Here is a 13,667-nt window from a genome sequence, read left to right on the forward strand (position 1 = left end):
GCACTCACGTACACACCTACCGGCAATTTCCAGTCTTCAATTATCGTTTGTTAATAATAGTTTTAATTTATTACATGTAAATTCGGTTTGGTGCAAAACCTTTGTTTCCATGAGAACCTCTTCTTGTCCTTCGTCATCGGAGATTGAAATCTTTTTTTTTTTTTTTTTTTTAAGAGGGCCCCACCCTCACAGTGAAGTCACGTGTCACATTTCTTATTACACTTTGGAGACTTCAAATGAAATCAGGTTGGAGTACGTTATACGTGATGCTTTTGTTTTTTTGTTTTTTTTTTTGCTCATCACAATGAAAGCGCAGATGGTGAGGATCGTTTTTTGCCGTTAAGTTGTTCCGACTTCACCAGCTATAGTGTTTGCTGATTGTTACTTATTTTTACACGGAATAGATTCCACGATAACTGGCGCTCATCCGAGCTGAAAATGAAACTTGAAAAATCAATTTGTGGTTGTCTTAATGTGAACTTGGGCGTCATAAGAAGACAGCGCCTGCCTTGTAATATGAGTTGGGACATTTCGAACCACAAAGTGACTGGCGTGCATTCCGCCAGTGAAAACTGGAGTGAAATGTATGTCCGTTGCAATCAGTGCTTTTTTTGGATAAAGTGGCAAATGTGTCCTTTATGTCCCCGTTTAGCTGCGTATGCCACGAATACAGTGGGTTCACGTGTTTACATTCGCCGTCATCTTTTGCACACATTCTCGATGTGCGGCTTCTCAGTTGGGTAATCAGATCTTGTTTGGTGCATCGTGCCTGTTTCAACACTTCTGAGCAATGACAAACATGGGGATGAGAGTTGTTTAGGATGCCGTCCAAGAATGGCATTGCATATTAACACAGGGTAACACGATCCAGGCCAGTGGGGAGAGGCCCAGGGACAAGGACAAAGTGAGTTGGAGAACTGCAACCTGCAGCTGTGTGCTGCTCACTTCATCAGTACGATCCTTTAAAACATGCTGTCAGACAAAATCCTAACCAGTTGAGCATGTGATTGTGACCGCAACCTTTGGAATGAAAAGTTCTACTCACTCACATTTTGACAGGGATGTCTTCTGCGGTGTGTTTGTTTTGCTACAGGCTGTACCAACACATCATTTGTTGCAGACTATGTTATGTCCTGTGTGAGCGTTCAAGGCGGTGATGTTTGATATGCACTCATGCATCCTACAATATGTTTACTGCTCTGCAAGCATTCCATTAAGATGCAGACATTGTTGTCATCTGGTTATAATTTCTCTAGGTGTCATTCCCACAGTTATACCTCAAATAGGTTACTGTCCTAAACCGATTATCCTTTTGTTTGTGTGTGCATGTGCAGCATCAGTGTAAATGTATGTTTTGCCAATTTCCCGATGTGCATGTGATTTAGTGTATATCTGCACACAAGGATTATTTAGTTTGGGTCCCATGTATGAAATATATATATGAATAATGCAACGGCCATCTAAATTTTTAATGGGGTTCCTCTCTGACACTGAGAATTTGAGTCAGAAAAACATTAGCCTGCTGTATTTCAATAGTTTTCTGCTCTAATCTTTCGTATTATCCCGAGTTTACATGGCAGCAAACTCGCTCATGCCAACTTCATTTCATGCGACGCCTGTACCTTTAAGAGGCTGACTTGGGATCAGGAATAAGGAAGGACGACAGAGCAGGGAATGGAGGCGGATGAGCAAAGGAGAATCATAGAGAGACAGTGAGGGAAACAGAAGGGGGAGATGGCACAGCTCTAAAAATAAACCCTCAGAAGTGCCTTTTCAATCTGCGGCAATGCAAAGTATTCATTCAAAAGGAGGCTGCACCAGTTGGTCCGACCGCACCGCCACATTTGTGTTTGCGTATCCTGCGACATATGGACACGGTGTTTTTTTCCCAACCAAAAATATGGAACCCTGCATTTTGCGATAAAATATTAATTACCGTGGAATCAAACTGCCGCTACACACAGCCAGGATCAGAGGTGTGGTGATGGTTGAGATCCTTCCTCACCTTCTCCTGCCTTCCTCCTGCTCCAGGCTCAGAGAGCCTTCTGATTTGTGCTGCACAGCCATCTGGTCACACTAATTAACTAATTAATGAACTCTGCCATCGTGAGCTCTGAGAGTGAGCACGTTTTTCACCTCAGGAAGAAGACATGTATTCCTTCTTCTGGATGCCGCCCAAATTCAGCTTTCTCCTCGCTAGCACCTGTCCTGAAGTATTCTTCTAGGACTATCACAACTTTGACAAGCACACCTTTGAAACAGATTTGTGATTTTAATATGAATGGGGTTAGGTATTGGGCCACTAGTCCTGTTTAAGCAATTGTGCTGTTTGATTATTTGCGATTTGCCTGACATTGAGTCTCTGTTCAAATGTTTCCCGCAGATTATGGCACCGTTGCTACAAGGTGTGTCAGAAAACTTTCAGGGGAAGAAAAGCGGGTAAAAGGGGCTGCAACAAAAGCGGCGCTTTTTTTAATTTTTTTAATTATGATTATTATTAATCCAGGGCAAAAGGCCAGGTGCTTGCGAACCACTTGGACTCTCTGTGTGCACATGCCTGATTAAATTGATTTTAAAAATATCCCCGGGTTTGTCTGTTTGGCACTAAATTAGCACTGTTCATGCTTTTCCAGTTAACTATGTTGTCCATTGTGGATAAATAGCTCTTTAAAGGCGACAGAAACATTCCTTTTATCTGGTGCAAATGTTGCTTCCGATCAATTTCAATCTGTTGCCTTTTGAAAATTCAGCTGTTCTTCAGCTCAAATGTTGCCCTCCTCCATCTTCACAAATGGAGCCGCAATTATCCCACTCTGCAAGCAATGGTGGACACGCTCTCAATTCCCTGACAGACCACTCGCACAACAAACATCATTTTGTTTAAGGCATTCTACGTTGTAATTGTAAGTGGAAGCACGGGTAAATCAAGACTTCGAAAAGCTACCGTTTTCTTTAATTCAATTACTGGTAAATAATGTTTTTACTTTTCTGCATGTTTTCATCTATTAAATATGTCATATTTAAGAGTTCTGGCTTGACCGAACCTGTCACATTGCAGACAGACTGTCAGACACTCAGCTGGAACCATCGAGCAAAAATAATGCCGTAAATGCGACATCTCACACTTATACTTTTGCGGCATATTTTCATTGGCCAGCATTTTCTGCCAGAAAATTCCAACTCTCAGATCTACAAAAAAAAAAAAAAAAAAAAAAACAAACAATACCACAACTCCATTCAGGTGTACTGTATACCATTCGGATCCATATTAGATCACACATCACATCTAATTTGTTGCATAATTTGTCAGCCATCCTGAAATCTATTTGCTTACTAAAGGAAAATCGGATACTGTTCATCTTTAAAAAAAAAAAAAAAAGAAAGAAAAAACTCACCACGAACCTCTGATGGGAGCTGTGAGCGTGAACTCCTAATGTAGCATCCGCATCAGAATAATTGGACCACTAATGTGTGGTGATGAATGTAAAATTACATTATGAGTCATTCATAAGCACATGCAGTTGAGAGGATGCATGTAACAGCAAACATGATTAGCGAGTATATTATGAATTCAGCTGCCATTTGCCTGTATAATTGGATTTAATAAAAACATTTTTTGATTCTTCAAAAAACAGCAACACACATGTTGTTTTGTGAATGGAACAGTTATGGCCAGCTTTCTCTTTTTGTAATATGACACTAATAATGCTTTCCTAATTGACGACTCTATTTTAATGCACAGCTCATTACCACTGGAAAGTGGGAATTCAAATCCCAAATAATGATAATAAGGAGGAGTCCTCTGTTGTGTAGAAAAACAGCAAACTAAAACACAATGGCAAAGAGCCTGGCTTGTTGATATTGCAGTCAGAGTGCGTGAAGATTGTCACTACCTCCCCCTGTGTCGCTCATGCATCCCATCTCTGGAGTCCCTCTCACAAGGGTCACCTACCCCAGGGGTCCATCATCACCTGGGCAGGCAGCCAATAGCCTCCAAATTAGCCATCACTCAAATACCGCATGTTGTGTGGAGGGGCACTTTCGCAGCACATCGGAACTTTGTACCGCGTATGCAGTACAGTTCTGTGCAACATTGTCAAAGCAATCCCTCTTCCACAACCCTGCAAAAACATCTGGAAATGTTGTCATGCGCACGCCAGATCAGTAGTTGGTGATCTTTGTTAACAAAAAAATATTGCTTGTCCTCCTGGCTCTCTTCTAATAATAAGACCCTTCGTTGTGTATGTTTGTCGGAAAAGCGATATAGGAACAAACAGTCACTGTGGTCCACCATTGTTGTTTTGGAAATAATGTATTTGTGCATGCCGAAACCGAAATCACATATGCAAAATATTATATTCAGTGTTTAGTACGTAATGCTGTCATTTCAAAAACTTTGCTTTTGGAGAAATGACACCAATGAGCGACCATTTTTTTGTTATCTCCTTTCAGTTAAAAATGTCGTGTAATCAGCCCCTTAGGCCACCGCGAGCTTTGCTCATTTAATTACCTTTTTTTCACAGCACAGTTATTTTTACTCAGTAAAACAGCACACTGTACGTGTTTGGATTGACATTCATTAGGTCTTCATTCCCGTTCGGATTCAGAGGTAAGTTAAGTTCAGTTAAGTGAAAGGGGAGGTCAGACTAATTCTTTCCACTTTTGAATATAGACAGCGTCAGTGACTTTTTCTCTTTTTTTTTCCTGTTTTCTATTGTAAGACTCTGGACAGGTTGTGTGGCCATTACTTCATTGCTAGAACAGGAAGAAAAATAAACAATAAAATCAAGCTAAAAATATGAAGCACTGTAGTAATATTGTTGAGATTAATGTTAATATGAGAAAAATGTTAATATTTTCATCAGGTACATGGACAAGGAAAGACTATAGTTATGTGTTCTGTGGGTTTATGTTGATTTTTATTAAATGTATATAAAATTGATACACAAAAATAATAATTCGACCTGTAAATATAGAACAATTCCTTGTCTTGGTCCTTGAAAGAATCATTGATTTTCTTTTTTTTAAATCATCCAAATAAAATACATTTAAAACATGAAATAGAATCAAACATACTGAAATAAATGAAAATATATCAACCAATGGAAAGAAAGATACAAATGAGTTTGTTGTCATAGTTGCAGTCTGAGAAGTGTGGCTCATTGGAAAAGGACAAGACTTGAGCGAGTAGCCGATGCCCACTTAAGGTGGCGGCGGTGAAGTCTCCGCTAGCAGCAGCAAGCTCTCGCTGGCCTGAATTGGAACGGCTATTGTCGGCACCGAGTTAGAGCCGGCGAACTGGAAGCAGAACCAGGCGCTCGGAAGTGCAGGGAAAGCTTAAAAATAGCCTGAAAGAGCGCTTCTGTGGGAAGCCCCCAGCTCCGCGTTTTGACGCCGCGTACTCACGTGACCCGGGCCCCGCCGTCGTTCCTTGCGAGCGCGATGGCAACTTAGTTCTGGGGCTGGAACAAACGCATTTGATTTTCATTCAGTTTATTGGGAAACATTGCATCAGTCTGTGAAATGAGTTTGTAAACAAATTAAGTTTGTACAATACATTTTCATTTACTCTTGAAAAACTGTATTTTGGGGGGGGGGGGGGACATTTATTTAGATTGTATTTAATTTTTACAATGTATGCTCAATAGGCTGCAGCCGCCAGCCACCTCTTTATGGCCGCCGAACTGATGCGACCCTTTGCAGGATCAGACAAGATCAGCTCAGTGCGCAGTCAACCTATTCATTTTTTATTTACATTTTACACAATGTCCCAACTCCATTGGAATTGGGGTTTGTATTAGCAAAGAGAGAATATTAATAATACATCTCTTTCTTTTGCATATAATCCATTCTTTTGACTGCCTTCAGCCCTTATTTAAAGGTTAACAACTTTCCCCACATCCGCGCAGGCCATTACCAAAAGCAAGCGTTGAATATGCATAAGCTCAGATGCGTTAACTGCTGCTGTCAGCACTTAAGGAGCCAGTAAGAAGTCCAACTCAGCAAATGGTAGCGAGAGAGCAAACTTAGTGAATGAAAATGCATAGTTGTTTGCAGAAGGCATATTTGTTTGGACATCAATGGTGGACAGCAAAGGTAACATTTTCTGTCATGTTCCCATTGAAAAGATGACAGGAGAGCCATGAATTGCATGGAAGTTCACAAACTGTTTGCGTGCGCGCGTGCATGCTTGTATGCTTGTTTGCATGAAGCTGTTTGTGTGCTTGACAGCGTATGTGCGTGCATGTTGGAATGCAAGTGCTTTAGCAAGTATCTGCCCATACCATTTTGCCTGAAGCGCTGGACAGTTGCCAGGCAACGGCGGCAGGAAGCTCCGCACTCAGCCACCGAGCAGACACTTATGCATGACTCTGGTTTTGACAAGAGGCAAAGGTCAGCAACGATACCTCTTCAGGTCAGCGTCGCATTCGGGTGAAAGTGAGTCAATTGCAGGGATGATCTGAGGATAACACTTTTTATTGTGTTACCACACGCTGCACTTTAATTACTGTATAACTTACACTTGTAATCCTATTAACGCTATGGATCAGTGTAATCATGCTTCAGTTTCTCGTGACTCTTGTTTTTTTCGATGACCACCATTTGTGCTTGCAAGGCGATATTTAGATATGCGCAGTGGGGTAGGATAGCGGTTAGCATATCAACCTTGGAGTTCTGAAGTTTGAGGTTCGAATCTCGGTCCTGGCGTTCCTGTGTGAAGTTTGCATGTTGTCGTCGTGCTTGCATAGGTTTTCTCCAGGTGCTCCGGCTTCCTCCCACGTTCCAAAATCACTTTAGGTTAGTTGAAGACTCTAAATTGTCCATAGCTGTGAATGTGTGTGAGAATGTTTTTTTTTTGTGTGTGTCTGTATGTAGCCTGCAAATGACTGGCAACTAGTAGAGGGTAATACCCTACATCTTGCCCAATGTCAGCTGGGATAGATTCCAGTTCAACCGCAACCCGACTGAGCACAATTCCTATAGAAAGCGGATGGATGGATGGATGGAAAACGAGATACTCAAAGCTTCTTAATATACATGAAATGTACCAACATGTCTGCCTTTTAAATGATTAATAATAGTTTTGCTTGACAATTGCTTTTGTGGTTGTAGTTTGCATTGGCAACTTTTCATCACACCAATGGGTTTGAGTCATTTTTGGATGACAGGCAGTCACGTACAACACATTCAGGAAATGCACTATATCATACTAGGTTCATGCCCTTTTTGTGTAGCAAAATGGAATTATTTGAAGCACCTCTCAGTATGATGCAACGCGTTCTGCACTACTGCAAACAGCAGCTACAAAAATCAATATTGTATTACTCTGACAGTGTCGATCAAAATTGAGACTGTGTCTTTCTAAAGTCAGAATGCAGCTGCAGGTGTACCGAATGTTTTGGCCCCTACTGAAGCAAAAAAATAATCCAGCAACGGTAAGATGTTGACATTTTTAGGAACAGTACCTATTAAGGTAATGAAGATAATGACCTAGAAGTGGAACAGGGTTGACCAATTCAATTAGCATCAAGAGAAAACAGCCCACGGCATGGCAAAGAGCCACACGACAAATGTATGCCCACGCTAACACAGCAACAGTAACTAACATCGTCACCTATATAATCTTGCTATTCATAATAATAATCATTTAAAAAAATACAAAATACAAATCCTACCATTCTGATGAGATCTTGAACAAGAAGTACTGTGCTCCTTTTCAAAGACAATTGTTTTGCCTGTCTTGTAACATGGCCAATAAAGCTATTGGCACCATGTTGCAATGGAATTGTAAATTAGCTGTTTAAGAAGTTGATTGCAAGAGGGAAGAAGCTGTCGGAATGTCTGCTAGTTCTAGTTTGCATTGATCGGTAGCGCCTACCTGAGGGAAGGAGCCGGAAGAGCCGGTGACCGGGATGCGGAGGGTCCGAGAGGATTTTGCACGCTCTTGTCTTAGTTCTGGCAGCGTGCAAGTCCTCAAGGGTGGGTAGGGGGGTCCAGACAATCCTTTCAGCAGTTTTGATTTTCCGTTGCAATCAACAGGTTAGGGCAACAAAATCACTCCAGGTTTAAAGTGCTGTCAACAGCAGTGTAAGTACGCTGAAGAGTGTGGATTCCGATGTGAATGTGGCTCTGATTGTTATGGAGAGGTCAATTTGGGAGATAGTCATCGTCACCATCACTTGCATACAATTGTCAACTTTCAGACACTTGCAAACACGCTGCAGTTTAGTACTCGATCCAATGTTATCCCTGCACTCCTGCTCAAATTGTAGGGGGAAAAAAATGAAGTATTTTCAAAGATAACTACAATGGCTCTAAGTAGCGTAAGACTGCAAGACCTAATACCAGGCACGTGCACAGACATTTTGGGAGGCAAGTGCTCGAGCCAAATAAAAAAGGGCACCCATCACCAAAGTTGTTAATACAATTTTTTTTTAAAGTAGAATAAATTTAAAGTATGTATTTATTTATGTTAACAAGATCAACCAACGAGGTGTCTATTAATAAACATCAGGTTTTTGGGATATACTAAAATGAGAACAAGATCAATAATTGTCTTTGTTTTGTTTTTTTAATCCACTATTAGTTAAACTATAACCTGTACAACTCAAACAAATATAGAGGGGAAGTAAAAATAAACAACTGAGATCATGTGGTTGCACAAGTGCACACATAGTCCTTTAAATGGGGATGTGGCTGGGTTTAAAATTAAGCACATTAAGCACATTCAGACTAATGTTCAATGGGATTCAGCACAAACCTTCTACCACTGAAAGTGCCTCTGATTAACCTCAAATATATTTATTCTCCCAAGGACTCAAATAAATGCCCTTCAAATATCAAAACACTGTGGGTGGAATTGAAGAAGAGAGGGCTCATTTTTTTTAATATTGATGAAGTAATAAAAAAAAAAAAGATGGGCACTTTTTTCTTTTGTTTTTAATCAAGTGCAAAGGAGCAGGTGCTTGAGCACCACTTTGGGTCTCAGTGTGCACGTGCCTGCTTTGTGCCTGCTTAACAGTGTTGCGGTTAAGTTATAATTATAAGCGTCAGTTTTTTATGTTTTATTATTTAGCTCGTGGTATTATCACATGCACAATTTAAAAACAATGACATAAAGAGGCGGCACGGTGGACGACTGGTTAGAGCGTCAGCCTCACAGTTCTGAGGATCCGGGTTCAATCCCCAGCCCCGCCTGTGTGGAGTTTGCATGTTCTCCCCGTGCCTGCGTGGGTTTTCTCCGGGCACTCCGGTTTCCTCCCACATCCCAAAAAAAACATGCATTAATTGGAGACTCTAAATTGCCCGAAGGCATGACTGTGAGTGCGAATGGTTGTATGTTTCTATGTGCCCTGTGATTGGCTGGCAACCAGTTCAGGGTGTACCCCACCTCCTGCCCGATGACAGCTGGGATAGGCTCCAGCACGCCCGCGACCCTGGTGAGGAGAAGCGGCTCAGAAAATGGATGGATGGATGGATGGACATAAAGACCTCTGGCGTATAGCTGTGTAAAGAGGATCCAGGTGAGGAAATCCCATCTCAATGTGCCCTCTTCACCAGGAGCAGATCACAGACCGCAGCCACGGGACACCGACTCCGAGTCCCCAGTGCAGTGACGTAAACAGGAGCGTCTAACTACTAAGCTCTAAACATTCTTAGCATGCTCAGGTGTTCCCCCGAGCAGCTGTAAATTCAGTTCAGATGTCGACGTATCTACAGAAAGACGCAGCACATTATCCTGCAACCAGTTGGTTGTACGTCAGTTTCGGGCAAGACTGAGGGCGCGACATCATTGTAAGGACCAAGCGCTCAGAAATAGCAGACTCGTGAACATGCAGCAAGTCAAAGCTCCTCCGTCCTTTGCGGGTTAGGTGCTGTGACAATGAGATTGGCCCGTTGAAACTTTGTTTCCACAATCGTAGCGCATGGCACATTAGATTTTGCTGTTTTGGAACGCAGAGAGATTACACCTACATGAGCTGAAAATGAAAGATTTTCAATGTCGGTGGGAGTTTTGCGGCAGATATTGGTGGTCTAGAGCAGTCATCCCAAACATTTTTTGCACCCTGGGCAAGTTTCACATAAAGCAATATTTTGAAGGACCGGTCCTTCAAAATAGAAACAAATAAAAACAAATGATGAAAAGTACAACTCACCATTACACTGAATGTAGTTGTTGTCATTAGTGGTGGTTCTTGTTTCTCTTCAACAAGCCGGTCCTGTCTCTGGATAAAGGGAGACGATGACAGCCAAAATGTTTTATTTGTGCGCACTCTATAATTATTGGGGTCGCCATTATCGCAGATAATCCCGCTTCATAAAGATTGGATGTTGGAAGTGGAAGCAAGGTATTAAGTGCTTTTTTTTTTTGGCAGTTTTGAAGGTTTCATTGCCTCCTTTGCGAGCCTGTCACCACATATTACGCACAGCAGGCATGATGTGTGAGAATCGCCGGTAGCGATAAAACCGTATTTTAAGTCGGACTGCTCATATTGTCTCTTAGTTACTTTTAGCATACTTTTTCTTTTCTTCCTTTGTCTGATCATTCTCCTCTTCCACCTTTCCAAAGAGGCTCTCAAAAGACATTAGATTTGTTTTGTTTTTTTCCTCATTTGTGCTATGTCGTCTTACTTTTTTACTACCGTATGACGTGACCGAGAAGAGCTGTTTGATGTGTTCAGAGGCGGCTGCACCTGATTTTTCAAAACAAAACTTCTTTCTGTCTCTGATGAGCAATACAATTCTTATCGTTATTGTTCCGTCTCTCTGGGCAGCTCAGTACCAAATGTCCCACGGACTGGTACCGGTCCGCCGCCCGGTGGTTGGCGACCGCTGACCTAGAAAACATTTTCTCACTGAACAAGACAATTTCTTTGAGGTTTCCATGGGACACATTGAATAGTCTGGACATAGGTTGGAGCACACAAACACAAAGAACCAAATGTTTGTTTCAAAAAGATGAAACAAAATTGATAAAATCTTCATCTTCCAAAGCCTTTTTTTAAGATAAATACATCCATATCGTCTATTGCCTACGTATATGTAAACTAGCCTGACTATCATTTCAGTATTGTTGCTCTCCTGTGCAACATTGATATGTTGAAATCCCTCAGATTGATGTGATTTTGTTTGTATAAAATCCCACCAGACCTAAACTTGAGTTACAACACAGTCAAGGCCCATCATTATTTTATACTGTTCCTCTGAATTTCTGCCCCACTGTTTGTACACAATCTTTTTAACTGTGTCATTCTCCCCCACTTAGTCTGTGTTTATTGTAATTTACTTTGCAGGCTTTTTGAGCACAGGGGACCAGTCTGCCAAGGGGAACTATGGTTTGTTGGATCAGATCCAGGCGCTGCGCTGGCTCAATGAAAACATCGGCCACTTTGGAGGAGACCCGGAGAGAATCACCATCTTTGGCTCGGGAGCTGGAGCTACCTGTGTGAACCTTCTTATCCTCTCTCACCACTCTGAAGGCAAGGATCTGGCTTGGGACACAGAACACATTGGAGCTGATGTTTAGAAGAAAACACACTTCACACAGCAGGAACTAACTCAACAGGCATTCGTTTTCATGTACAAACCTGACCAAATCCAAATAAGTGAATTTAAAAAGAAGTTCTGAGTCAAGAAAGTGAGATGGTTTGAGTCACCCCAACAGAGCTTTATAGACTGAGGAATGCAGTAGCTTGTTAACAGGTGGTACACTCAAATATACTCTTTTGGTTCCTTTTTCTTTTCTTTGATGAAGATGCTGACAGTTACTTTGAGTCCAAAAAAAAAAATAGCTGCATGGGGTACAGAAATGAACAACATGAGGCATACACAGTACACTTGATTGTTGATCAGTTCAAATATGTTTTTTCATCCATCCATCCATCCATTTTCTGAGCCGCTTTTCCTGACTAGGGTCGCGGGCGTGCCGGAGCCTATCCCAGCTGTCATCGGGCAGGAGGCGGGTTACACCCTCAACTGGTTGCCAGCCAATCGCAGGGCACATACAAACAAACAACCATTCGCACTCACAGTCACACCTACGGGCAATTTAGAGTCTCCAATTTATGCGTGTTTTTGGGATGTGGGAGGAAACCCGGAAAGTGCCCGGAGAAAACCCACGCAGGCACGGGGAGAACATGCAAACTCTACACAGTCGGGGCCGGGGATTGAACCCGGGTCCTCAGAACTGTGAGGCTGACGCTCTAACCAGTCGGCCACCGTGCCGCCTATGTTTTTTCAAACAATGTTAATGTGAGGGGACGCGATAATCGGACATGGCAGCCTGAGTGGTGAGCAGCAATAAAGAATCCAAATGTTGCATGAACACAATACTCACCTTGGGGCACAAGCTCGATCATCATTCCGAACGCCACCGTGCCTGGTGGGTGTAGGATCGCAGAAACGCACCGGTTGTGCGTGTCCAATAACAATAAGTCTTGTCTGCACAAGACATTGCAAAAGATGTAGCATGTTACAGACCCCTGAATAATTGACTATCCAGACTAATCTGAATGGCAGAAATCGAAAACACCCACCAGATGTTTGATCCCTAAATCCACTGGTGTGATGATAAATCTGAGGAATGTGAATGGAACTAGCGCTTCATACTTTAGTCTCATAAATCAGATTAATATCAAACTGTTACCCCTTCGCAGTGGCAAGGTGACTTTGAAGATATTTTATTTTAATCTGTATGCATGAGTGCACACATCACTAATAATCCCGACTTGGAAAACAGAGACAGATGGCTGATGAAGTTCAGTATTGAATTTAAAACATCATAAATTTCTATCAAATGAATCCCTCTTTCATTTTCCGTATGTGAAATGTAATCAATATACACACACCACAGACACTTTAGTAGCTGCAACTACACAGTTTAATGAGATCCCTCACAAAGATGTTAAAGTTCAGTTTGTAGTGACACTATCGGTGAGGTTAAATAATATGTATAACTGCACTGCATCACACTAATTAGCGTTTGTAATATATTGGTTACTTAATTCAGATACATGAGAAGGGAGCGTATTCATGTTCACAATATCCAATGCAAGATGAACATAAGAAGCATGCACCAATAATACCGACAAACTGAAACCGCTTCGAGGAGCAATTGTGGTGGAGTCCGTTCCCTTCTCATCCCCAAGCTGGTCTGGCTGATCAAACCTGGGGCCACATTCTTTACCACTTCCCCACAGCTGCATTATTATTTTGGTTGCGACAATTCTTTTCTGCTGGGTCTCGTTAACGTGTGCAGGGGTACCTCATGTGAGTACATGTAAAATGTAAAACCAGTCAGAGTATATCATGTTTATGCTTCCAACAAATGTCTCCTTCTCACGGTTTGGAATCGGGCTATAATTCCGAGCGGATGCCGACAAAGTTGGAGCGGTTTTTAAAGGCACTGCGTGTGCAGAAGAGAGATGAACCGAGCTGAGATGCTGCTTAATTGATTTCACAGGGAAAGGAGCGGGGGTGGGGCGCATGCAGAATATGCTGCGTGTATGTGTGTGGGGTTAATTATTAATGACAGAATCTGCAGATAAAAAAGAAGGACAGCAAGCCACTTTATATAACTGGCAGCCGTGCAAGTATTTTTCTTTCTCTTCTTCATCCTTTCTGCAGCCCTTTTCTGGCTCCATCCAACTCTGTGTGCAGGCTCGTCA

General features: G+C 42.0%; 1 protein-coding gene across 1 annotated transcript in view; it reads left to right on the forward strand.

Moving 5' to 3' along the window:
- nlgn2b (neuroligin 2b) overlaps positions 1–13,667 on the forward strand; it is a 57,656-nt gene that overhangs the window by 34,422 nt on the left and 9,567 nt on the right. Inside the window, exon 6 of the mRNA XM_061702731.1 lies at positions 11,295–11,480. Within this exon, the coding sequence (XP_061558715.1) occupies positions 11,295–11,480 (186 nt within the window). The remainder of the gene's footprint in view (positions 1–11,294; positions 11,481–13,667) is intronic.

This window comes from Phycodurus eques, chromosome 17 (assembly GCF_024500275.1).
Source record: "Phycodurus eques isolate BA_2022a chromosome 17, UOR_Pequ_1.1, whole genome shotgun sequence".
Lineage (NCBI taxonomy): Eukaryota > Metazoa > Chordata > Actinopteri > Syngnathiformes > Syngnathidae > Phycodurus > Phycodurus eques.